Here is a 27613-nt window from a genome sequence, read left to right as displayed (position 1 = left end):
CCTCAACCAGCCTGTCCATCCGGTGTCCGTCCGCCACCACTACAAAAAGCGGAGGCAGGGGCTTCCCTGATGGCGCAGTGGTTGAGGGTCCACCTGCCAATGCAGGGGACACGGGTTCGTGCCCCGGTCCGAGAGGATCCCACATGCCGTGGAGCGGCTAGGCCCGTGAGCCATGGCCGCTGAGCCTGTGTGTCCGGAGTCTGTGCTCCGCAACGGGAGAGGCCACAACAGTGAGAGGCCCACATACCGGAAAGAAAAAAAAAAGAGGAGGCAGGACTCACTGTTTCCCCACCAGGAATGGAACAGAATAGTGTAACTCGCTCCCACTTGCCAATCAACTAGCTGCAACAATTACCAACATTTTACCAATCTCATTACATATACGTCTTTTAACTAAAATATTTTAAGCGAATCCCAGACATCATTTTTGGTGGTGGCTTTGGCTATCACTGTGAATTAGGGATGCCCAAGGGCCAGTGATGCTATCCTCCGCTACAGTTCCTTACAATTAGGAACTGTCCAGTGCAAAGTGCCAATAAAGCCCCAGGGAGAAACAACAGATCAAAGGCCAGATTAATTCCTGAAACTTTACAGTGGCAGAAGCACTAAGTGGATTCTACTCTGCTAATCCTACAGGAGATACCATATTCTAAAAGAAGACACAGCTGGGACTAAATAATAGTACCAATAAATTATTTCAATGACAGAAATTCAGATTCAATGATCAGACCTAATTCAACCTTAATTCTGTTGTTAAAGCCTTCCTTTGTAACTGTCAGGCCCCACCTGATTTCCAAACTCCTTAAACCCCCTTTCTCTACCAAAGTTCCTTCATCCTCTGGTACAGTAGGCAGGCACCAATCTCTAGTGTGGTTATGCTCAGGCAGAAGAAATTTAAAAACTGCAGCCTACTAGTGGTTAAGAATCCGCCTGCCAGGGACTTCCCTGGTGGCACAGTGGTTGGGAGTCTGCCTGCCCGTGCAGGGGACACTGGTTCAAGCCCTGGTCCAGGAAGATCTCACATGCCACGGAGAAACAAAGCCTGTGCGCCCCAACTACTGAGCCTGTGGCTCTAGAGCCCGAGAGCCACAGCTACTGAAGCCCGCGCACCTAGAGCCCGTGCTCCGCAAGAAAGAGAAGCCACCGCAATGAGAAGCCTGCACACCACAACGGAGTGCAGCCCCCGCTCGCCGCAACTAGAGAAAGCCCGCAAGCAGCAACAAAGACCCAACGCGGCCAAAAATAAACAAATTAATTAATTAATTTAAAAAAATAAAAGCTGCAGCCCACCAGTTTAGGATTCAGCACCAAGGTCCTCCACCTGCTCCTATGGTCCTGGGTCTTGCATTCCGTTCTGATAACTGAGTTTCTGTCTTATAAAATCCAAATTCCTACTTTACATCTTGCTGGTAGTAAATGGATCCTTGTTGGACTGATTACATGCCCAGAACCCCAGTTCTCTAGGGCTGCCCTGCCTTCCAGTAATGCCCCAAGTCCACTGCCTTCCTGCATTCCCAAATACCACCTGGATGCTCCCCAACCGCACTCAGCCCAGCCGCTGGCATGGCCCAGCATTCCCCCTAGGCCTCCTGACTCTGCTGCTTGGTCTACCAGCTGTAATCCAACGCTGAGCCTCTGCGATGCGGATTCTAGCTGGCGAGGCAGGACCTGTATTTCACCTGGGTGTGCCCTTACGCCCACCTCAGCAACTGGGTCTTAAAGCCAACTCTCGGATGCCCCGGATCCGCCCCCCTCCTACTGTACACCCCTGGGTTCGACAATACTAATCAAACTACTAGCATCCTTACATCTTCCCCTCACCTGCTCACTTGCACCTCCAAGTCCCTGAAGGGGCACAAATTCCTTCCACTATATACACAGGGAAATGAAGGATGGGTGACCTGCCCAGGGCCACACATAAACTCATGGCAGCACAGACATGTATGTGAACCCTCAGGCGTGTGGTAGGAGAATACGTACATCCAGAAATTCTGCAAGCCCCCAACTGCAAACCAATGACCTTGCTTTCTCTGGGATCCTAAAACTTCACAAACGCTTAATTTTTTAAAGGCACACTTAATTCCTGAGCACAAGAGAACTCAAACAGATAAATCTGAAAAAATATGAAGCCAATAAATCTTTCAGAAACTTCCGATTCATCCAGTTTACATGACTGAGCTCACATAATTCTTTTCTCGGCACAGTCTCAGCTTGGAGCTTTTAGGAAAAGAGCAGATCACAGGCTGAGTCCTGGATATGTCACCCCCCCGCCCCAACCCCATCACCAGGCAGATTCAGCTGTGCTGCCTGGTCCAGGTCCAAAGGGCCCTTCCTCCTTCACCACGCTCAGAACTATTTGCAGTGTCAGAGAGGACAGTCTTCCAAGAAAACGGGAGTGCTGTTCTTTGGTCCGGGACATGAGATTAGATGTGTTTCTTTCTGAAAAATGCAAAATAAGCCTTCATGCTTCATCTCTTGGGAACACGGACCAGCAGCCTCTAGGGGTTTCTCATTTGAAAAATACACCTCCCAAGTTTCCTTCTTCCTCGAAGATCTAATGACGAAGTGATGTTTGTCTAAATCCACTGTATTCTTCACCACAAGCGTTTTAGCACAAAAGGAGGGAAGCAACAACTGGTCCCCCAGTTGGTGGGCTCCCTCTCCCTTGGTGTTGGCCCCGGCAGGCACAGCAGGCCACTCCCGTGACGCCCAGCTCTGGTTCCCACAGCCAGGCCACAGCCTGCTCCTGAGGCTTAATGAGAAAAGCTGAAGATGACAGTAAGTGAACCACCAGGCTTCCATTTAGGAAGAGTGAGGGGATTTAAACAGTAGGCACAGCTCTTCAAACAGCTCGCGTCAAAGACTCTGGGATTGCTGCTGCTGACAAAGGCGTACAAGGGTGGGAGGTATACAAAGTTATATGCTTCTACCTTAAAATCTGGAAAAGGGGAAGAAACACCAAAGAGCTAACTAAAACTGTTAAATTAGTGGAATAAATAATTTCTGTAGGGATAGAAAAATAACGTAACTTTGATTTGGTTCAAGTTTTAAAACCCCACGGAATTCAGGAGCTTCTGCTGGCTTTAATGTGCAGATCTGGACTGTGCTGGTAGTGGCTTCTTTATTGCCTCGTCTTTGTACACTTATTAGTTCCTCATCATATAATTTAGAAATAAGTTCAACATAAATAAGTAAAGGAGTTACTATTGTTACGTGACAGCTACCTATATATTCTGTTGCTGGAAAGAAGGTTCGTCAATTCCTCAAGTTATATTTTACCACCCACCTGATTACTGAATTTATTAGAATTATACTTTGTTGACCCTGTTAATAAAATTCATTTGGCACACACCTATACTTATCTCTTAAAGATTCTAAAGACCCATTATATGTACTTTCCTACATTTCTAACCACACTAAGTATTCTGTTCCACCTACTTCATTTTTCATAAGAGTTGACAGTTTTGAAGCTAACATCCACTACTTCTACATACCAATTTGAGTACTAGACCTTATATGAATGACTAACATTTTCATGACTCTGAGTTATAGCTCTCCAGAACTGTTACTGATTGAGATTTAAGGGCCAGTGGCATTCACTATGAAGAAGACACTATATGGAAATTATTACAGCACAAATCAAAATTTGCTTGGAACAACCTTATTTTTCCCAATAAATACTAGACTTTTTCAGATTAGTATTCTTGTTACATGTCCTTCTCTTTAAGCGGGAAATAAACTGTTCAAATATACAACTTCCTGTAAGATCCACAAATGTTTCCTACAACCCATTAAACAAAGAGCCAAGAAAAGTGCTTGGCGGAGTCTGCTCCAATCTACTGACGCTCTGAACAGGGAAGAGTTACAAGAAGCAAGTCCAGGAGGAAGGGACAGAAACTAACATTCACTGAGTGGCAAGTATTTTAATCACACTGTTGAATTTAATCCTCATCACACAGGTAGTACATAGCAGAGTCAGCACTAGTGCCCAAGTCTGTCTACGCTAACAACCTACACTTTAATGGGGCAAAGGAAGGATCTTAACCCTAGGTGCTCTGGGGAAAGAAGTCTCACTGAGAATACTGGTAAAAAGAGTATGTGTGGAATCATGGGGCTGAGACGGATCACAGATCTTATGAGAGTGGTTAGAAAATAAAATGAGTGGTTCTTAGGTTTTCCTCCCAAAGACCCAGAGGAGTATGGCCTACAGACCACATATAGAACTTGCCCCTTTTGGGGGGACCATGGTGAGGAGAGGTAAACACAGAGCCATGTCAAAAGCTCTGAAAGTACCTGCCACTACAACAGCTCCTAAAACTCTGGTCCTACAAAGGAATTGCCACTGAAGCCACGAGGGCTTAAAGAACACCACTTGTGTACACTCCATCTGCTGTGAAGTCAGTAAGGCTTCAGTCTAAACCTTAGTGCTGCCAATTTCTCAGCTATGACATGGGCGCACTACCCCACCCCCTAGAGCTTCAGTCTCCTCGTCTGCCAAATGGAACAACGGGATCTCCCTCCAGGGACAGCAGGCTTACATATGTACTGGAATAAGATGGAATGGAGAGAGAAGCCCAGAGACGCCGTCGTCGACGTCGCCAGTGCCTGCACCTCTGCTGCTGCCTGCGACCCCCCAGCCCCTCTCTCTGCCCAAGGCCCCGAGTCGGCCCTACCGCCGACCCCCGCCGGGTGCTGCGAGGCCCCTGGCATTGGCAAGGCCAGGCCCGGCCCCGACGCCGCTCCGCCTCGCGCAGATCCCGACTGTCTCGAATCGCGTCTCAGCGCTGTCTTCTTTCCCAGGACTGGTTTCGTGGAGGCCGCAGGCGCACAGACTCGCCCCTCAACGGAGCGGCCCCTTATAGACGTTCGAGGAGCCAGCTGAGTGCCGTCCCGGCACCTGACCACCCACCGTCCGGCCCGCTTCTTCCTGATGCAGACTGCCGTCCACTAGAGGCTGGACGGACCCCCGAGCTTCCAGGGTATGGATTGTGAACAAGTTGGTTTTGTTTCACAAGTTCATTTACAGCGCTTTTGTGTTCTACCTTTCCAAAATGAAAGTATATAGCTTTTGGATTAATGGAGTGCTGATAAAAATTATGATATTAATTTCATCTTGTGCATACTTTGCTGTGTTAGGTGATTCATGGCAGGGGACGTGGAAGGATTCTGTTTCTCCATCCATGACACCAGGGTCTCTGCTGGGTTCAGAGCACTGTATGAGGAGGGACTGCTTCTTGATGTCACTCTGGTTATTGAAGATCATCAGTTCCAGGCCCATAAAGCACTCTTGGCCACCCAGAGTGATTACTTCAGAATTATGTTTACCGCAGATATGAGGGAGCGAGATCAGGACAAAATTCATTTAAAAGGTCTAACTGCTACCGGTTTCAGCCACGTCCTTCAGTTTATGTACTATGGAACTATAGAACTGAGTATGAGTACTGTTCATGATATTCTTCAGGCTGCCATGTATGTTCAACTTAGAGAAGTGGTGAAGTTCTGCTGCTCTTTTCTATTAGCAAAAATCTGCTTAGAAAACTGTGCAGAAATTATGAGACTCTTAGATGATTTCAGTGTAAACATCGAGGGAGTCAGGGAGAAGTTGGACGCCTTTCTGCTAGACAACTTCGTACCACTCATGTCCAGGCCTGATTTCCTGTCTTATCTGAGCTTTGAGAAGCTCATGTCTTACTTGGATAATGATCATCTGAGCAGGTTCCCAGAGACAGAGCTGTACGAGGCTGTGCAGTCTTGGCTGTGGCATGATAGAAGACGCTGGAGACATACCGATACCATCATTCAGAACATCAGGTTAAGACATCAGAATTTTATAGATACTCCCGACAGCTGCGCTATGAAGTTGACCAAGCCTTGAATTACTTTCAGAACGTTCACCAGCAGCCTCTGTTGGACATGAAATCAAGCCGCATCCGCTCTGCCAAACCCCAAACTACAGTATTCCGAGGCATGACTGGACATAGCATGGTTAACAGTAAAATACTTCTCTTAAAGAAACCAAGAGTCTGGTGGGAACTGGAGGGCCCACAAGTACCTCTGCGTCCGGACTGCCTTGCTATCGTGAATAACTTCGTGTTCTTGTTGGGTGGGGAAGAACTGGGCCCAGACGGCAAATTCCATGCTTCTTCCAAAGTGTTCAGGTATGACCCGAGACAAAACTCTTGGCTCCGGATGGCAGACATGTCTGTACCACGTTCAGAATTTGCAGCTGGTGTTACTGGAAAGTTTATTTATGCTGTAGCAGGCAGAACCAGAGATGAGACTTTCTATTCAACAGAGAGATATGATATTACCAATGATAAATGGGAATTTGTGGATCCTTATCCAGTTAACAAGTATGGACATGAGGGGACAGTGCTCAATAACAAGTTGTTTATCACTGGTGGAATCACCTCATCTTCCACCTCCAAACAAGTGTGCGTGTTTGACCCCAGTAAAGAAGGGACCATAGAACAGCGGACCAGGAGAACTCAAGTAGTTACCAACTGTTGGGAGAATAAGAGCAAAACGAATTACGCTAGATGTTTTCACAAGATGATTTCTTACAACGGCAAGCTTTATGTCTTCGGTGGTGTCTGTGTGATCTTGAGGGCCTCTTTTGAGTCTCAGGGATGCCCTTCCACAGAAGTGTACAACCCAGAGACTGATCAGTGGACCATCTTGGCGTCCATGCCAATTGGTAGAAGTGGCCATGGTGTGACTGTGCTGGACAAACAGATAATGGTTCTTGGAGGCCTTTGCTACAATGGTCATTACAGCGATTCTATTCTCACTTTTGATCCGGATGAAAACAAATGGAAGGAAGATGAGTACCCGCGGATGCCCTGCAAGCTGGATGGTTTACAAGTATGCAACCTGCATTTTCCAGAATATATACTGGACGAGGTCAGACGTTGCAACTAATGGCATCTTTCTCCCTTCAATAAAGCCAAACAAAAAATTTGTTTGAGACAAAGTAGTTAATTAAAAAACATAAAGAAGAACCTCACTAGTTTTACTATCAAAGCCATTGGTCTAATACATGAAAATGTTTTCATTCTGTTCTCGCATCCTTTTTTTTCTTTTTAGTGGCCTCAAACTCATGCAATAAGTCAATTCTAAGCACTAGCTCTTGAAACTACTTCCAGGAGCAGTTTAATAGAACGATTCACTTATCTGGGAAGTTGATGTTATGCTTTAAACATTTCTTTCAAATGTCAGTGTAAGAGTCATGCATCTTCTAAGAGAAGATCTGATAAGTGTCACTGGGTGTAATTTCAGTTCCTATCTCTATCTGAAATCTTTTTGAACATTTATTTCGGTGTATTGCAGTCTGTTAGACTTTTTGATTTTATTTTTTAAGTTTAAAACTCTTGACCTTTTTGCATGGCTTTTTGCTGAAAATGCAAAAATTTAAATTTTCTACAAATTTAACGTTTTTATATTCAGAACACTATTTCTAAGCTGCCTTCTCTTATCTGCATTGTGTTAGTGAAAGCACAGCCACACTTGCTTACATCTTATGAATATATAAGGCACAGCCCCTTTTATGCGTGGTTAGGATTCTATATTTTTAAGCTAGTGCACTTGCACACACAGTTTGCCATACTTGTTGTATTCTAGATGTAACGTCTTTTCATGTATTAACATTTTTAGAAAGTTAAAATAACTGGAGTCCTCGTTTGGTATCAGAGTAGCCTACCTTCAGTCCATACTGATTCAGTAATACTCAAACTCCTTATATTCCTGAAACATGTATGGTTTTATGAAAACTAACATTTTATGTTTTATTTTCAAAAGTAAACGTTAGTGTTGCTTATCGATGTTATGTCTTCTTTTTGAAAATGTTTTTCTTTGCAGTCTGTTTAATGTTACCCTGTTTTTAGTGAGCATCGGAGTGGTATATGGCAAGCCCTGGCCCTGCAGCGTGCAAGCACTTTTAAAGAGAATTTAGGTAATACCAGAGTCCTAAATAAAGGCCCCTTAAAAGTAAGTGCAACTCCCATTCTTTACATTCAATAAGGCTGCTGCATCTGTTATTGAATGGAGAGTAGCAACTTGTGGAAAATTTGAGCTCAGTTTTGACTTAGAGGTAAGGAATAGAATTATAATCTTAACTGGTCATATCTACTTGTTTATTTAGTACAAAATATTTAGTGGCACTGGGGATGAAAGCCCTCAGCTTTTGTTTTATTTACTGAAAGCTACTAGCATGAAAGATAGTAACCTCAAAGTTCATAATGGATCAAGAATAACTGTTTAAAAGCATTTATAATAAGTGTTTTAGGATTAGCCGCACCTTTCAACTCTTTAAACTCGAAGAAAAAGCATATAGTTGTCAAAATTAAGCAAGAATAACCAGGGAGTGGATCATTCAAACTGATGCCATTTTCTTCTGAGTAGACTCTATATATGATACAGACTAAACCTACACTGGCAAAACTTGCCAGATCTTAGGATATTGGTGCAATATTGCAATGCCTTCTATATGGCTGTTGTGTAAATTTTCTAGTTTCACTTTTTTTTTTTTTTTTTTGCTGCTGCCACCACTGAATATAAAATGGAAGAGTGAAATCATGGAAATGTGAAAACTTGTTTCATTTTTGCAATTAAAATAGACAACTATGAAAAAAACCTGATTTTAAAACTCTACAACTGGAGGCTAGAAACAGTCAGGTACATAAGTAGTTCTTTAAAAAGTGAAACATTGGGATTGTCTTTAGAAATCAACTTAACATTCTTTTGTATATGAGACTTAAATTTTTATTAAGTGGTTTTAGAAACTTTCAGTTTCTAAAAACGAAATTCAGTAGTATCCTGTTTCCCATGGTAATATGGGTAAAAGTCTTTTTCTACATCTTAAAAATCATTTTTAGTCATTTTACTTTTGAAAACTAGGAGTTAGATTAGCCGTTTAATTCTTTTTCTAATATATTAGTTGGCTTAGTGTTTTATATGTGTGCCGTCTTGCTTTAAAGAAAATAACAGTAACGTCTTCATTATTTTCCTCATTGTTGTCTTTTGCTGGAAAAGACCCAGACAGGGAACCCCATCAGGCTTTTACACTCCAGTGGTGGTCCTCTTTAATTGCTCAGATATGACTTCCTAGTCCTAGTTAAAGTAAGATCTGGGCAAACAATTGAATATTCTTGGTCTTCATTGTAAAAACACAAGGCCAAGATCAAAGTTCATGTTTTGGAAAATTTGTGAAATCTTTTAACTTGAACTAACTCTGGGTTTAGCTTCACACGTACGTCATGTCTGACCTGATGTCAGCTGTAATCAGTTTTGAGCTTTAAGAATAGTTGTTATTGCTTGGGTTCTGAATGTATGAGAAAACTCTTCTGTTTATATGTAGTGCTAATTTAGCTTATTTTAAATCCATGATTAACTTACATTCCCTTTTTAAATTATGGTTTAATTGCTGAAAGAGATTTATTTTTGTTATACTAAACTATGGAAAATTTTTTCATAGAATTTTTTTCAAGTTTATTTTTTGTGTGCTTCATTTGGAACCATTTTTGTTTATATACATTATATGTGCTCAAAATAGTTTTTTTAAAATTCAGTAAGATTTAAAACTATACAGTGTAATTGCTGTGATCTTTGTGTGTTAATTTTCACTTTACATTTTAAATGCCAGACTTTACAAAAATAGCTGATTTTTGTTAATTGCATCTTAATTAGAAACGTTTGTTCTCTTCCATGTCTTTGACCTTCTAAGTTTTTATTTTAATTTAATCTGCTTAAAGAAAATCCTTGCACTACAACCTTTTCATAAAATTCAAGATCTTCACGTTGAAGGTTTTGTATTGGAAGAAATACTACTGGTTTTTAAAAAGTAAAGCTTAATTAATAGAATTATTAGCTTTTCTTGAGACAGCTTTCTCTGTGTCCTCATTACTCTGTGTGAGTGTTACTATAATTTGTGAAATATCGACTGAGCCCTTCACTTATCTTTTCTAAAGCAGCACCTCTGGACACCTCATTCTGGGAAGCCTGCTCGAGTCATAGTAAAGGACACACATTTGTGTGGGGAGAAGTGGTAAAAATGGTTTTGTCTTGATTACATGAAACTAAGCTTTAAAATATTTTATAACAAATTATTTGAGCTGCATTATCTAAACATGTCAAACGTTCAGTGGGACTATTTTTATATATGTATATGTGGTTGTAGGTCATAACATTTCAGTTTATAATATAAATTGTTATTTCAGTTTATAAGCTATCTCTCAGAAAAGACTAGCTCTTTTGAGAATACGTAATTTAAAATTTTAGACTGAAGTAAAACAACATAGATAATAGTGTAAATTAGATATAAATGAGGGCTATATGGCAGTAAAACTGCTCGTGCCATTTTTCCCGTTTGCCTATTTTACATTTTTTTTTTTTTTTGTACTCGGAACATTTTTAGGGATCATACGTTCTATCAGATTAGAGTTGGTTTGGGGATAAATATCTTCTAAAAAGAGATTTATCTTAAAAATGAAAGTTCTGAAAAACTAGTTTATCAAGAGTTTATAAAGTCAAATATTCAATAGACATAGACTGGAATAGGTAAACTCATGGAAGTCGTTTCCTTTCAGTATACCAGTATAACTTCAATATTACACGCGTAACATTGAGAGAATGCTGTCAGCTTTGTTTGTTCCTCCTTAATGTTCTTAGATTTTCTTTTTACATCTTTGGGAACAACTACATTAAAAACCCTATTACTCAGTATATCAGTAAGGATTAGGTGTTTGCTTTCTGAAGGAATGTTCCAGTGAGGTGATCAGAGAGGTTATTTTCTATCTAACTTGTATATGCCCTATACCCCTTGGGCACATTTTGTCTATAGAAAAAATATTTTGACCTTTAGGTACATTTTGGGCCAGTAGTCAAATAATCCTAGGGCCAATTTAAAAATCTTAGAATAATTTAAGGTTTGCCTTTTATACCTGTTTTGGAAGTCTTTACATTTTTGTCAGGTAATTTTTCCCAAGCCGTGAATATAATCTATTCAAAACATGTTTATGCTATCCATTGTTTTTAAATTGAAAAAAAATGTTAAAAGTGTTTATGAAGAAAAGTTTAAATAAAATATTTTTAATCTTAAAAAAAAAAGATGGAATGGAGAATAAAGAGGAAAATGAGATGATCTGACTTTAATCACGACTCCTGTCCTGCAGGACCTCGATGAATCCATAAGGCTGGCAGGAGGCTGAGGTGGGTAGTGGGGAAAGATGGTAGCTTCCTTTCTGCTACAGCTATGGTCTTTATCTCCTCTCCCCATTTTCTTCCCGCTACTATCCCAACAATCACAAAACATCTGTTCCAACTTGCCCTCAGCACAACTGTGCAGCTCCCTAAGCTGGTCCACATTCCTCCTCCTACCCTTGTTCCAAACCACCCAGGGTGTTCAGCCCACAGCAAATGTCCTCGTTTATGTTCCCCACATGCTCCCTGCTCTAGAGATGCCAGGGTATTTACTATTCTTCAAATATGTACCTCGTTCCTTCACTGTCTAAATGAACTGACCTTCCCCTCCTCTGCTGGCTGTCAAGGACACAACATCTAAAAAGTCATCTCCAGTCACCTCTTAAATCATTTACTGATCCCACCTCTGGGCTCCCAGGGTACTTAGTTGGTACATCAATGATAACAAAACCTGTGTACCTACAGATTTGTGTTATTTATCTTTATAAATATTTGTGTATTTCCCCAGCAGAGACTCAAGTACAAAGAACAAGCACTCGATAGTAATATTATATAACTTCACTAGTAGGATTTCTAAAAAGTCTACTAAAAAGTCTAATACATTAACTGAAGAGAGACTCTGTTGTTAACTGGGTAGTACATTGACAGTAGGCTCCCAGGAAGGCAAAGAGTGGATTAACAGCAGACTCAGTTGGGCATTCAGACACGGGAGTAAATAACTTGGGAGGTGGCGGGGAGGGTAGAGGTGAAAAACAGAGGTGGACCATCAGCAGATGAAGTGTTAAATTCACGTTCCATAGGTCAAGAGTCTGCTCAACTGCCTTTCTGTTGGGCAAGGGAAAAGGACATGGAGCATGGCACCTTAGAACCAAATAACAAAACTCTCAGTACCAGTCTCAGGCCTCCAAAGGTCACTGACAGAAAGCAGCCTTCTAAGGGTCTGAGGAAAGAGATATGACCCCAGCATAAGAAAACTTCAAGTTAAAAGCATCAACAAAGGAAGCATGACTAGGTTAGAGGAAGAGCAAAAATTTTCAAAGCATGTGTTTATACCTTTTACACATGGGTATCTAGTAACTCTTAATTAAAACTCAGAAAAAGCCACAAAACAATTTACCCTAGCTGCTGGCTAGAAGATTTTCCCTCCAATGTCCCTCAGAACTAAAATCAGATAAGGGTTGGAGCCTCACTCTTCAAGGACATAGTGACCTACGTAATTAATTAGGCAGGAAGCTGTGCCAGACCTCATTTTATTCTTCTACAGATAATGTCATCTACACCTTCTAAAGTCAACGGATTCCTGTTCAACTTTTCTAGGGTTTCTATGGTAGTCTAAATATTTTTAATCCAACAAAACCCCCCCTTCTCAACAAACAATCCCCCCAAATATCAGCTCATGGAACAGACTTTTCTGGTGAGAGAAAAATGTAATAGCTTCAAAGGAAAGCAAATGTAGTTTGCACTTCCTTAGGAAACTCTATACAACTATGAGAATTTATTTGAAAGAATTCTGGTTTTCTATTATAAAAAGGTACTCCAAGTGCAATATCTGTTCTTACCATACATAATAATAGCTACAGAGCTAACACGACACAGGATAACCCCCGTGATTTTATCCATTAAAAAAACAAACAACAGGGCTTCCCTGGTGGCACAGTGGTTGAGAGTCCGCTGGCCGATGCAAGGGACACAGGTTTGTGCCCTGGTCTGGGAAGATCCCACATGCCGCGGAGCAGCTGAGCCTGTGAGCCATGGCCGCTGAGCCTGCGCGTCCGGAGCCTGTGCTCCGCAACGGGAGAGGCCACAACAGTGAGAGGCCCGTGTACCGCAAAAACAAAAACAAAAAAACAAACAACAGAGACGAATTCCGGGTTACTTGTAGATGGATGGCGCATTGCAAGATCCCAGCTTGAACCCCTCAGAAGCACAAACGGAAGAGCAGCTTCCCCCACATACCTATCTCCTCGACGTTCCACCCGTAGTTTCGAGAGTCTCGGAGGGCTTGTCCTAACAAAGCTGCTTGGTGCATCAGTTTTTTAGGTATGCAGCCCACATTCACACATGTTCCTCCGAGACCTGCAACAACATTGAGAAATCAGTTTATAGCCCGTATTACAATCCTCCAAAGAAAAAAGGCAATGATTATTACTAACATCACAGAGGAGGAGATTTCCCTTCTATCCCTCTTGAGTTCTTGTGGTTGGACTAATAATAAATTTGACATAACAGATCCCCAGGAGAAAAAGAAAGAAATTTTAATTTGTGCACATGAAGGTTTCATAGAAATGGGACCTAAGAAGTAGCCAAAGCAGGCCGTTTTTATACTTTTTAGACAAAGAAACAATACATTTGTGAGAAATTGACAGGACAAAGAAACTTAGGTTTTGGGTGCCCAATTATTTAAGCATCTAAACAGAGTTTAGGCTTGGGACGAATTAAAGAGGTGACAGGTTTGTGTACAATAGGCTCTTCAGCCCCAAATTCCGTATCTTTTGTGATAAGGCTGCCTCGCTACCTCCAGATGCAGGAAGTGCACCTTTCGCATGACTTATTTCCTGCTTTCAGAGACAAAAAGGAGAGCCAGAGTGTCCCTCTTGCACTGGCCATTTCTTAAGTAACTTTAATTCAAAATAATCAATATGCCACTGTGTGTATTTTGGGGTGGCCTGCCCCAAGCACCAGTGCTATTGTATTAAACATCATAATTTATTTACTTAATGTAGCCAATACTTTTTATATGAGTTTATTCCTAAGTCTCGTGACATTTCTAAGTTCAGAGAGCCTTATAGACCAAACACAGGAACATTACCCTAAAATGAAAATGAGCAGATTTCCACAACTTCCACATACTTCAAAGATTCAAAGTTAATTGACTGCTGATAAAAATGCCAGAAACTGAAGCCTTACTTTGCGTACAACCTTACACTTGCCACCAGCCCTATGAGTAGAACTGATAAAGGGGTTGTTGAGCTGGGCATGGCTGGACTGCAGTGGGCCTGGGAGCACACAGAAAGTTTGGTGTATACGAGCATCTCTTTACGGAGGCGGTCTATAGCCTTCGCTGATTCTCACCAAAGGATTCATGACACCACCACCCCCACCCAAAAAAAGTAAAGATTTAGTGTCCCTGAGTTTAAAGAACATGGTGATAACTTGTCTCCGTTAGGCAGGTGGGGAGGTAGCCAAAATGGCATGAGTAAGACTGCAAGATGGCAGTGGACTCCACAGTGAAGGAAATCGAAGCCCTCTCAGGAGAATGCTTAGTCGAGTGTCATTATGGAATGTGAGCTCCACAGGCCAGAGGGACTACACCCAGCACCAGAACAGTGCCCGACACAGAAGTGACACCTTCACAAATATTTGATGAACGAATTAGAAATTGTGACCCTGTCTTATCCAGACTTCCTGCTTCTTCTTGCCTCCTTCTAATTTGAAGCAGCTGAGTCATCTTGATAAGACTTACCTATTTCAACATTTAACTGGAGTCCATTTTAACTTAGCACAAGTGAAAGAAGTACATGTTTGGGGTTCTTTTCTTTTTCCTTATTTAATTTTTAATTTTAAAATTGGACTTTAGGGGCCATTTAAACCAGTGCCAGGGAAAAACCTGCTCCTACAAAGTCACTTCTAAGGTATTTTAAAAGCCTACCCCATCTAGTTCCAAGAGGGGTTGGAGTGACAAAATCCAGGACCATCACCTTCTTGCCATATTTGGCTGCCTCCTGGAAAATAAAATTATTAAAATGAGTTGGAATGGTTAACATGATGGACTGGAAATGGGCTGTTGAAAACCCATGTTATTTTTACTAAGCTATAATGCCTAAAGCATAACCAATCATTAATACCTGAGAATTTCATAAACCAAAACGATTAGTGCAACTCCAAGGTAAAAGTTAAGCAATACTTAGTCAATAAGGGTAGCTTTAAAGAATATGCAGATTACAGTTGCAGAACTGTCAGAGTCAGCTGGAATCCCTAGAATCCTATTATGTAATTCCAGCCAAACGATAATAAAGTAAGCAAGAATCTGAAAACTATGTGGCCATTTCTAAGCAAGTGGTAAACAGGCAGTAAAACAGATATACTGATAGTCTACAATCCTTGATTCAACCTGTATCCAGTAAGACAATATTTTTATAAGTACTTCGAAGTTTTATCTACTTCAGTTTCTGAACAGAATACTGGAAAAGTTTTTCTTCTGAAATTGTCAGATTTCCTAAAATGTTCACGCGAAGAGCCAGTGGAGAAGTTGATGATCTCTCTAAGGTTTCCGAATCTATTTTAGGGGAGTGACGACCATCACAAGTTCATTTTGCAGAGTATCCTTTATCTTTCTCAGAGAATAAGCTTTGTGTATTTGCAACTAGACCTCCAAAGCTTATTTGAAAGGACTGAGTCTATGTGTCCTTCAAAGCCACCACTGCTAGAATAAAAAAAATCTGAGATTACTCCTGAATCATTTACAGCAAAGCAATGCTTGATGCCAGACATTGGCCTGCTCCCAATTTGAACAGCTTCATTTGAATCTACCTTTACTGATTCACCACAAGCTACACCTTAGAGGAGGACAAACAAACAAGGTGATAGGGAACAACGACAGGCACAAGGGCCCCTCACACATGGAAAATGTATCTCAATTCAGGGCCAGGAGCCGTACTCCTAATCTCCTGTATTTATACGTCCTGTACTCCATCACCTCCAGGCCACAGAGTTAGTGGATACACTCTTACCTCATTTCGTACACAGGGGAGGCAAAAACTTTTAGTAATTAAGCTTAAGAAATCCAACTGCTCTCCATCTTTCTATTGGGGAGGAGGTTCTGTGATTAGGGAAATCATCAAAGTGAAAACAACTAATAATTATCGTATTTATAAAGAATAAAAATATATTTACTTCTTTTCAAGCCATTTGCATACAAACCCCTTATTATCTTAAAAAAAAAAAAATCAACCAAACTTAAAATGAATGAAAATGTGTCCCAGAATACTGGCCCCAGTATTTTTATACAAAGAATATACAGCTGAACCTGGAAAAATGTCCTTAACGTTCCCTGCCCAAGTTAACGTATAAAACATCACAAGAGTAGCTCAAATTCCACAGGGGACCTGGAGAATGTTGTCGGGGATGTGACTATTCTACCCATATCCCAGAACACACAAGAAGCCTTGCCTTAGCGGCCGCCAGTCCTCCTGAGCCCCCTCCAACGATGATGAGGTCATAGTCATAGGACTCGGGGAGATCCTCGGGGCCGTTCATTTTCAGTAGATTTTGAAGTCTGCCCTCCTGATAAGCCTAAAGAAGAAAAACAATGGAAGTAAAAATAACTTAAAAGCAGCAATGTCTGAAAAGTTTTGTGAAAAACCTTTCCTCAAAGAAAAGCAAAGGAAAAATATTGATTTACATCATAGCATGCAATGGAAATGTTCAACCTTCCTTCAAGTGGTCATCAGTAACCTGCTTTCTGTTAGGACTGTCCTAATGCATCTCCACATCACAGATAGCTACTCTGAAGTGTCCTCATAGTACACAAAACTAAGGCCCTGATGGTCCAACAAAGCAACTTAGACCTAAATTAAGTTTGATCGGCTCTTTTTTCCTAGAATTTTTAAACTAGGCTTTAAATTAGGTTTTAAAAACATCGGTACTATACGTTTTTAATAGACCCAATACAATTTGGCAATCATTTTCACTTTCTAGTCAAAGGTAGAATAATGAGTAGGCTAAGGTCACAGATTAAGATAGGGACCTGGTAAATAGCAACTGAAACAGGTTAGCCAAATATTTAAAACTTTTTCTACATTGTTTAGGTAAAGCATAAAATCTAGAAATTCAGAACAAAATCACTAATTGACACTGACCTGAACAAAATGTTAAAAGTCCCTGCTTTCATAAGACATTTTAAATAAATGGGGGAAAAAGGTTAAATAAATAAACAAGTGACCCTTAAAGCTCATTTCTTTAATCTGCTTATGTATGAAGCCTCCTATATTTAGTAGTTTCCATGTACTTGGCATTTATAATATAAACGTTAGACTTTTAATTTTAAAACATCCTTTGATTCCACTAGTTTTAAAACACATTAGTTACATTTCATATTAGCATGGAACACTGTTTCGGTGAATATTTAAAATTATTTCTTATTTTAAAAATCTGGGGCTTCCCTGGTGGCGCAGTGGTTGAGAGTCTGCCTGCCAAAGCAGGGGACGTGGGTTCATGCCCCGGTCTGGGAAGATCCCACGTGCCGCGGAGCGGCTGGGCGCGTGAGCCGTGGCCGCTGAGCCTGCGTGTCCGGAGCCTGTGCTCCGCAACGGTAAAGGCCACAACAGTGAGAGGCCCGCGTACGGCAAAAAAAAAAAAAAAAAAAAAAAAATCTGCTAACATGAGAGAATGATTGGAAAAGTTGTTAACAAGCACACAAAAATGTTTTTCTTTTTTAAGTCAAGTTTTAACATTGGTAATCAAAAAAGCCCCCAAATTTACCAGCCCAGACTGCACATTTTTCTCCTGCCTACCATCAGATGTGGGGGACAAAAGGCAGAGCTTAGGAACAGTAGAATTGGATGCTTGGGATGTAGAAGGGGGTGCAGTATGGAAAGGTGGAGGAGGCGCGGCACCGTGGCTGCCCCCGGGGCAGCGTGGCAGGTACACACCATGGCTCAGGGATTGAAGGGAGAGCACCTGGAAACCAGCAACAGCAGGGGCAAGCCTGCATCACCCTGACCGTCTGTACAAAAGGTCTAACATGAGAGGCTGGCTGGCATTATGGCCGAGGCTCCTCCAATGCAAGGCACTGTGGGGAGAAAAACAATTCGGTAATGACAGCCCTTCAGATCAACGGAGCAATATAAGCCTCAGGTCACAAGCGTTCCTCTCTCTAGCTGATCTCAGAGCGGAAGGGCTGACCTGCTGTTTGAAAAGAATTAACAAATAGATGCAGCTAGATGTTCTTCTGGAAAAATAACCATTTTTAATCTCAGCCTCATTTTATCTGCATGTACTTAACACAGATGGTGCCAAAACACAATCACTGGCTGCCTAAATAAAAACCACCTGTTCTTATAACCGCCTCCCCCAACACATCTACTGAAACAAAAGAAGGAAAATGCACTGTCATGCTGGAAAGCTACATACTCCCTCTACCAATGTTTATAAAAATCTGTTCTGTACTGAAATTTTGTATCAGACCTGGGTTCTTATGGTTCAAGTTTAAATCAAATTATATCAACCGGGCACACAGATTTTACCAAGAAAGCTCTCAGTGAGCCTGAACATTTTTAGTTCTGTAAAGTAAAATCAGCAAGACAGGCAACTGAGGCATTCAGCTGACCCCAGAACTAAACATGATGTTTTAAAATTTTAATCCAACTTAAAACTGAAGTTGCTGTTATTCAACTGCAAGGAAGTGGTTGCCCATCTGAGATAAAAGTAAGATAGACAATATAAGACAGCTCTCTCCTCCACAGTGTAAGGAAGGCGCACACAGATGGGGTAAGGAGACACAAGAGAAAAATGCCCCGCGTTCTCCAATTACGACTGCTAGAAATATTGGTAACTACTGACCAGAGAAGCTGATAAAGAACAGGAGTTCTCAAACTCTTAGTCTCAGGATCCCTTCAGAACCTTAAATTATTTAGAGCTTTGGTTAATGTGGCGCTTAGCATATTGGAAACTAAGAAAAAAAATGTAATATCTTAAATATTAAAATACTTTAAGTTATTAAAATATCTTTAAATTTTAAATATCAAACATCATTGTTAAACATAAACAACTGATTAAAACATTTTTAATTAGTGAGAAGAGTGGCATTATTTTATATCTCTGTAATTCTCTGTGATGACTATCTTTTCTGTGTTCAGTCTGTTGCACCACTCTGCCTGCCATGTAGCCTCTGGAAAACTCCATGGTAGACTTGCAAGAGAATGAGTGAAAAAGGCAAAGAGCACCTTAGTATTAAGATAATTCTGACCTCAAGGACTTCCTGAAGGGGGTGGGCAGAATGAAGACCACAGTTTGAGAACCAAGGACAGCAGTGTAAACATACACCCCCCTCCCCCCAGCAGCTGTTTGTGAGGTTTACAGATTGTGTATTCTTCCATCTGCCTCTCAATGCCTTTCCTCCACCCCACCGCTAGCAAAAACTGTGCTCCAGGCTCCCCCAGAAAGGCACAATGCTGAGAGCAATTCAGATTTCTTTAAAATCTGAGTAAGTCATCTTTATTTTTCCCCCAAACATGACTCCTATCCTTTGGGCACAGGCTTTTGTTTTTTTAACTATTACACATGAGCTCTGGTGTGGAAGTGACCTAGGTGAAAATACTTGCTCTATCACTCTCAAGGCTAGGTGACTTGGGCTCATCACCTAATCCTTGGGAGTCCGTTTTTTCCTTTTGTAAAATCAACATTCCCCCCACCCCCACCCCCAACTGTTGAGCCTGAGGTAAAGCATATTGGCACCGTGGTTGGTAGGAAAAATCCCTTCAGTCACTAATTCTCCCTTTCCTACAAAAGGGAACCTGCCTGCCCAAGGGGCTAAGTCAAAAAGCTCTGGCATGTTTTACAGATGTTGTCCCCTGCACTTAACCTGCATCGCCTCTCACCTGAAATGCCCTCTTCCCATCAAATTCTGATCCAGTATATCAACTGCATGATGTTTTATTATTTTTATTCAATGTACATAAATATGTCACCCTTTCTAAAGCATTCCTTTAGGCTCTTTTACCAACATCCTAAGACACCAACGTAAGGCCCGTTTCTTCCATTGTTTCCCTAAGGTTCCCAAACAACATTCTCCTGTTTCTTGCAACTGTATTAACACAGGTTCTCAGAGCACTTAGTGAAGACTGTTCCGCGCCTTCCTGTCCTTCAAGATTTAGCTGGAAGCCTTTACTTGACTGTGCCCAGCAGGCTGGATCCTCCTCTGATGCCCCTGCTGGCATCTTCACACAATCCCATCAACTCTACAAGGACAAGCATCTTGTCTCATTCCTGCATCACCAGTGCCAACTCCACATGCATGTGATGTTCAAAAATATTCTTAGAATAAAACACCTGGGTGCTAATTCCTACTCTGTTATGTATACTGAGAGGCTGGGCTTCAGTTCAGCTTCCTCATCCCTGAAAATAAAACTGTGGGAAAACACTGAAAAAGTACCAGGGGTGTAACATAATAGGTTAGGAGCTTGGATTTAGTCCAAATCTGAACCTGACTTTGTCACTTATGTGATCCTGGGCAAACTGCTTAAATTCTCCTGCCTGGGTTCCTTGTCTGCAGTGACTATATAAACGATACGAACTGCTGACTGCTTGTTTCCTTTGAAATCTGACTGCTGTTGCCAGCACGTTGGCACCCACTAGGCGATATACCTCAAGCCTCTGCTTTGGAGGATTATGGGCCACGAAAGAAATAAAACTAAATGATGGTTTAAATACTACAGACCTTCTGAAGAGCCTGGGCCCCAGGCCTATAACAGGAACTGGCAAACTACAGCCTGAGGGGCAAACCCAGCAGGCCTGTAGTTTGTTTGTTTTTTTCACAGCCCCTGAGCTAACAATGGTTCTTCTTAACATTTTTAAATGATAAAGGAAAAAAAAAATCAAGAGCAATACTTAATGATACATGAAAATTGTAAGAAACCCGAATTTCAGTATCCATAAATAAAATTTTATTGGAAAACAGCCACGCCCATTTGTTTCAATGTTGTCTAGAGCTTCTGTTTTTGCAACAAGAGCACAGTTGACTAGTTTCAACAGAGGCCATATGGCTCACGAAGCTTAAAATATTTACTACCTGGCTTTTTGCAGAAAAAACATTGCCAACTCCTGGCCTAGGGAAAATTTCAATCAATGCTGACAGGTGGTGCTGGGTGAAAACTATCAAACGGTAATACTGAGGTGAATACAAATCAGAGAACTGTCTTTGTGCCCAGTCAGTGAAGTAGAGATGCTTGCTACACTACCTTCCTCCTAGGAGGACCAGGGAGGTTCTGGTTAACCATCTAGACCTGCCAGCTATCATGTGCCTAAAATGTTTAGAGCCTCAGTAATATTTAACATTCACTCTGTATCGAGTATTCTGGCAAATGTCTCACAACAAACAGACGCCATTTCAATGCCTCCTCCCAGGGGCCACCCTGACCCAGCCTCCCAGCCACTCTCCAAGCAGTTTTTCTCCAGAGCAGTCATCACTGACAGAATTACTGTGGTCTCCCACTCTGTGACAGGCTCAACAATGGTCCCCTAACACTGAAGTCCAAACCCCAGATCCTGTGAATACATTACCTGTAAAAGAGTTTCTGGAGATGTGGTTTAAGAATCTGCGGATGGGGAGATTTTCCAGGATTATCCCACGGGGCCCAACTTATTCACAAGTATCCTTTTAAGAGCGAGTCAGAGGGAGACTGAGTTACAGTAATCAATGTGAAGACAAAGAGGCTGCACTGGCAGCTTTGAAAATGGAGTAATAGTGTATCAAGGAACACAGGTGGCCTCCAAAAAGGCAAAACAGATTGCTCTCCTCAGAGCCTCAACAGGAACCGGCTGTGCTGACACCCTGAGAAACCGATTTCAGACTTCCAACCTCCAGAACCGTAAGAAAATTAATTTGTGTTGTTTTTAAGCCACTAAATGGTAGTTCGTTACAACAGCAATAGGAAACTAATACAGCCATTAGAATATAAACTCCATGAGAGACGGACAATTTTCAGTTCACCACTTTCCACCACCCCCCCGCCCCCCTGCCTAGAGCTGTGCCTGGCACAGTTGTTGAGTGAATTAACAAAGTACCAATTCTAATCACTTGGTAATGGTTTCCCCACAACAAAGGCAAGAATATGAGAAAGTCACGACATCTAGACTTAAAGCAAAGTGTATGAACCGTGACAGAGATGTCACCATGGAAGGAGGCAGCAGCGTGGACTTTCTGACACTGATCTACTACTGAGTGAGGGACTAACATGAGTGCTCACAGCGAGCCCAACCTTGGGCTAGATGTTTGGTATATATCATCCCATTTAATCACATGCCATTCCCATTTCAGAAATGACAATAAGGAAACCCTTAGAGGGCTTCCCTGGTGGCGCAGTGGTTAAGAATGCGCCTGCCAATGCAGGGGACACGGGTTCAAGCCCTGGTCCGGGAAGATCCCACATGCCACGGAGCAACTAAGCCCGTGCGCCACAACTACTGAGCCTGTGCTCTAGAGCCCAGGAGCCACAGCTACTGAAGCCCATGCACCTAGAGCCCGTGCTCTGCAACAAGAGAAGCCACCGCAACGAAGCGTAGCCCCTGCTCACCACAAGAGAAAGCCCGCGCGAAGCAACGAAGACCCAACGCAGCCAAAAATAAAGAAAGAAAATAAATTAAAAAAAAAAAAAGAAACCCTTAGAGATTAAGAAACTTGCCCATGAGTCAATAATTATACCCAGGTCTAAGTGATTACAAATCTCTTGCTTTTCTCACTATACCACACCCATTAATTCAAAGTACGTCACATACATTTTCTCATTTGACAGACATTCAATGTATGTCACATACATTTTCTCATTTTATCCTTACTGTAAATTTAAGAGAACAGGTAATTATTCCCACTTAGCAAATAAAAAACCTAAAGGTTTGCGGGTTTAATAATTTGCCCAAAGTCTCCAACTAGAACGTTACAGAGGATCTGATCCCAGGTCCTTTGATCAGAGAGTGGTTCTGTCAAACAACAAAATCCTAGTTTAAAAGATTTCCATAATATTCTCCTGAAGTTCAGCTGATTTTACTGAACCTGCGAAATATAAGGCACTCTAACTATATTAGAGGGAAACCAGCAGACTTGCAGCTTGGTTCATATCTAATCTCTATAATTATCTATTGGTCAATTTTCCTTTTTTCTTCAAGATAAACAATCGCTTTAATTTCCAAGTGATGAGGCAATCTATGTGTCACGACAACCAATTAAAAGTAGAAACAAGTGGTCAACCTGATTTATATGTTAACAGCTATTACTTTAGAGAAGACCCAGAAGATTACCTTCCTCCCAAACCTCCACATTCTCTGTTAATGCTTTTAGTCATCACTAAGTTTCAAATACTCCTGTAAAGGCACTTGGTGTTTAAAGAGAGAACTGGTGGTGAGTAGACCTGAGGCAGGATCTTTTTGCTATCACTAAGATTATCTTTTCCCCAAACAGCAAAGCTCTGGAAAACCTAAGGAACCCAGTTGGTAGAGGCATGCTAAAGGGAGGATCAGAGACCAAATGATGCTTCCACAATTGCTAGATCAAAGGGTGGTAGACACTGGGAAGGGTGAGCATCCCTTCATATAAAAAAGGGGAAAAACTGACTACTTCAGAAAATAATTGGCCCAGTTTCATGAGAAATTTCTCTTTTTGCTAAAAACCTCCACTATTACTGAAGAACCTCTCAATCTCAATCTTCTCTTGATCTCGAAGTCATTCATTTAGTCTTTGGATTTCCCTTCCCTGTATTACATTTAGACTTGGTGGGAAAGTTTATCATTACTGCTATGCAAAGCAGATACTTATCCACTTGCCAAATAAGATTTAATGGCAAGACCCCCTGCTACCAAAGATTTAGTTTCTATAGGGATCAAGGAAAGCATAGGCATGCTCACTGCACCTTCAAAACTTGTTTTCTTAAAGACTCAAATTTTCAGCAGTAGCGTCCAAATAAGGTGGTAATTTATATTCTTAAAACAATTACAAGCAACAACACTAAAAAGCCTTTATGGCTTTATGCTAAGTGAAGAAAATGAAGAAAACTTGGATTAATCAATCATATATTTCTGTTTAAACAGGAAGTTTCCAGGCATTTAAAGCCCTACTTAAGAAATCAAAATGGAGTTGGAAACAAATATTCAAAGCTGTTAACATGATGAAACATCACTGATTCTGAGGGACACTCTGTATCAGCAGAAATTACAAAGGGAAGCTAGGGGCCAGAGAAGAAATGAAGCAAGTACATGAAGACTATGTAACTGGATGTTAAAAGATTTTGTGTTTGAAATAATCTGGCAAAGGTTACCTTCTACTCCTGAGGTCACTAACAGATGAGGTATGCCAATTTTTGCCCAGTTTAACATTCAAATGGAGTAGTCTTCCAAAAAATCTTACAGGTCTCTCTGGAGCCATAACTTCTCACAATTCCATGTATTTGGCCTCCATATTTCTCTGCGAGACTACCTTCTTTACCTTTGACCAATTCCTGCTTGCCTTTCAGCACTTAGTTGATGGCTCACCTACTACAGTAGAGATATTCTACTTTTGTTGAGTCCAATTGCAGGAGAAATTATTTCAAATATGGATACCCACTCATTAATCTTTCTGAGTCTTCTTTGCAATGAAGCATGGCATCTGAATTTGTTTTTTTCTTACAGTATTAACGTCACTTAGGCTCTGCCCTACAGAAAGTCTTCCTTGACCATTTTTTCCACCCACTCTTCTCCCCAACCTGGTCAAGAGCCCCATTTGGGATTCCTGTGGTTCCCCGGAGCAGAGGAAGCAAGGCAGTAAGTATCACAGAGCACCATAACTAATTTTTTTTGGAAAATTATCAAATACCTTTTAATTTATGGAATTCAGAACTGACTTTTATTATTAAAGTCTTAAGAAGCATTCAAAATAATTTTCCCATGAACATGCCAGTGAGATTTTTTTAGCAACAGAAGATCATGACAACTTTATAAACTACCAAGAAAAATACACTGCACAGTGAAACAATTTCTGATGTTCTTGAAAATACTTTTTCACTTTACAAGAGATACAATATGTGTTTCTGTTTGGATTTTACTCTCCATTTTGAGATGCTTAAGAAAAGCCACAAAATGTCTCCTACACTAAGAACAAAAATCTTTAGTACGAGTTTGTGATCATGGCCTCTGAAATTTCAAAAGTTGCCACAATATTTTTCCAGTCCTGTAAACTCAAAGATATAACTCCTTGTTTCCTGCAATGGGAACTGGAATCATTCCCCTCACCCACATGGTTAATATTAATGGGCTCCAATATTGGCAGCCTGTCATGGTCAAGCCTTATTCTTGCAAAACCATCCCTTATAATGAAAGAAACATAAAATATATTCTCCACAGTACGAGAGAAAGAGTTTGGGTCAATCACAAACTCAAAATAGGACACGGGAGTATCAGGATACTTCTGAAAGCACGTTTGCAACAATCCCAAGATTCTTTCTACTTCTTTTTCTGTCGCTTCTTGATTACTACTCAGGTCCAGCTTCCTCAGCTTTGTAGGCATATCCCCGTTTTCTTCCATTCTGTGAACTCTTTTCCGGTGCTCAAGTCGGGGCTTCCGCGCGGAAGGCTCTGATTTGAATGAACCGAATATAAAGTGGAATGTTTCAGCTTGCAGCATCCACGACGTTGCTTCCTTTTGTACTGTCTCCCAAAAAGAACGAACTATATTATCATCACAGTCACTCAGCGCATCACGTCCATCATCTTCCATCCAGTTTAGACCCACAAATATAAGCAGAAAATCACAAAATGCCACCTGATTAAAAAGGCTCATGTCAGAGTTTAGCTGCTTTGCTTTTTCTTTACCCAAATCAGAAGCCAAAACAAGAAACTGAGCGTCGAGGGCCGCTTCTCTCGTTCGACTCACTGCATCAAACAGGACATTGGCTTCTTCGAGAGCTTCGGTTAAGGACTCGCTCGTCGTGTTCACTATGTCATCACGGTTCTGCTGGACGTTATAGATGAGCTGCCGGTACTGCTTGCGGATACTCCGGCATTTCTCCTCATCAACCAGCTCCAGCAGGCTTGGGTCGATGTCGGCCTCCCCACAGCTGAGGTCGTCAGAGCAGGCATCAGGCCCCGCCTCCGCTTCCACCTTCATCGGCTCCTCCGCCGCCTGCTTCCCAGAGCACGCACCACCGGTAATGGTTACCACCGGCTCCTCGCCCTTCTCTACGTCTCCCCTCAGGCAATCTTTTTCCTCAGCCATGTCGGCGACCGGTAGCGCTCAGGTAACGGCCTTCGCAGTGTTTCGGCCAACGGCGGAAACAAGGGGTCAGCCGGAGCGGAGAAGGACGCCTGACCATGCGCACTAGCGGAGTCCCGCCGGCCCCGCGCCCGGCGCGCCCCGCCTCCCAGCGGTCCCGCCCCGCGGAGCCCAGACCCCTCAGTGTTCGCAAACAAGCCCCCGGCCGGCGCAGAAGGCGCGCGAGAATGGGTCCCACCCCCACCCTAGTAACACCGCTCGGTTCAAGCGACAGCTACTATTTTGGCGTTTACTGGCAGTGTCCTCTAGCTTTCAAAGAAACGCTTGGACAATCTTATGACAAAATTATGGGGGACCAAACGTCCCGTGCTTTAAAACATTTGCTGTCACATGTTGCGGCAGCGCTTTTTCGCTCTGATTAAAAGACTTTTTAGGGGGGGAAACTAAATCTGGCTAAATTATAAACTGCTCACAAAGCCAAAGATCGTGGCCTGCGGTATCTCCATTACAGATAGGCTGAACTCTCAGGGTCCATTTGCAAGGTGGTTGCTTGGAACTCCGTCTTCATTATACTAACGTAAATTGTGTTAATTACCTAGGCGGGCCCTCAAAACCTTCAAAAGCCAAATCCTCTCTAACCTACCCCAGTGGGGGGCGGGGTCACCGGGTAAACCAGGGTCCGGACTGGCGCAGGCGCGAAGGTGCACTACCCTACCCCACTCCCACCCCCGCCCCCCGTCCCACAGCGTTACGCAAAGCGATCTCTGGTGCTGCGCCACCCAAGGGTACAAGAATAAAGTGGACAGGGTCTCCATCAAAGAGCTGTTCGGAGGCTTGCCAGAAGTAAGGGTCACAGACTCCGAGTGGGTAGTAAATCTGAACCCTAAAAGGTGAGAAATCTGTGAAGATTTTAGACACAATCTGTTATAAGGATATGAATGTGAATGCTGTAAGTCGGGTGACTAATGTATGTTGGAAAAATACACCCCCCAGTTCACTAGGAAATCACATACAGTTGGAGAAAGGGCTTAGCTCATCAGTCACAAGAGCGGAAGGAGAGAGGGAAAGAAAGGGAGAGAGACCACCACATTGCATCTGAAGCTCTGGTTTCAAGGCACCAGGAAGTATATTGGCCCTACCTTCCTTCCTATGCATCTACACTGGTTCTTTATTTTTATTTTTATTTATTCTTTTTTTTTGCGGTACGCGGGCCTCTCACTGTTGTGGCCTCTCCCGTTGGGGAGCACAGGCTCCGGACGCGCAGGCTCAGCGGCCATGGCTCACGGGCCCAGCCGCTCCGCGGCATGTGGGATCTTCCCGGACCGGGTCACGAACCCGTGTCCCCTGCATCGGCAGGCGGACTCACAACCACTGCGCCACCAGGGAAGCCCTACACTGGTTCATTTTTCTTTGACATTAGCATAAAGTTTCTTGCAAATACATGAACAGCCAAGCCTCATG

General features: G+C 42.1%; 3 protein-coding genes across 5 annotated transcripts in view; 1 reads left to right on the top strand and 2 right to left on the bottom strand.

The window, feature by feature from the left end:
• The window catches only part of TXNRD1 (thioredoxin reductase 1), a 71112-nt gene that overhangs the window by 33253 nt on the left and 10246 nt on the right, over positions 1-27613 (bottom strand). For all 3 annotated transcript variants that reach the window (XM_060025515.1, XM_060025517.1, XM_060025516.1), the window contains exons 2-4: positions 16366-16488; positions 14846-14918; positions 13153-13272 (exon numbers count right to left, since the gene is read on the bottom strand). In XM_060025515.1, coding sequence (XP_059881498.1) covers positions 13153-13272; positions 14846-14918; positions 16366-16452 — 280 coding nt within the window. In that variant the 5' untranslated portion in view covers positions 16453-16488. The remainder of the gene's footprint in view (positions 1-13152; positions 13273-14845; positions 14919-16365; positions 16489-27613) is intronic.
• On the top strand, positions 4533-11127 carry LOC132434011 (kelch-like protein 15). The gene is given in 2 exon segments (XM_060025514.2): positions 4533-5810; positions 5813-11127. Coding segments are annotated over 2 exon segments (1776 nt in total). The 5' UTR covers positions 4533-5143; the 3' UTR covers positions 6922-11127.
• Positions 24776-26265, bottom strand: EID3 (EP300 interacting inhibitor of differentiation 3). Its single transcript, XM_060023897.1, has one exon. The coding sequence runs from the start codon at positions 26153-26155 to the stop codon at positions 25049-25051; it is 1107 nt and encodes a 368-aa protein (XP_059879880.1). The 5' UTR covers positions 26156-26265; the 3' UTR covers positions 24776-25048.

This window comes from Delphinus delphis, chromosome 11 (genome assembly GCF_949987515.2).
Source record: "Delphinus delphis chromosome 11, mDelDel1.2, whole genome shotgun sequence".
NCBI lineage: Eukaryota > Metazoa > Chordata > Mammalia > Artiodactyla > Delphinidae > Delphinus > Delphinus delphis.
The sequence above is the reverse complement of the archived record's forward strand: the minus strand, read 5'-3'. Positions and strand labels throughout refer to the sequence as shown.

What these genes read in the sequence shown, in the direction of transcription:
- EID3 (XM_060023897.1), bottom strand. Translation starts at nt 26,155, where the DNA reads ATGGCTGAGGAAAAAGATTGCCTGAGGGGAGACGTAGAGAAGGGCGAG.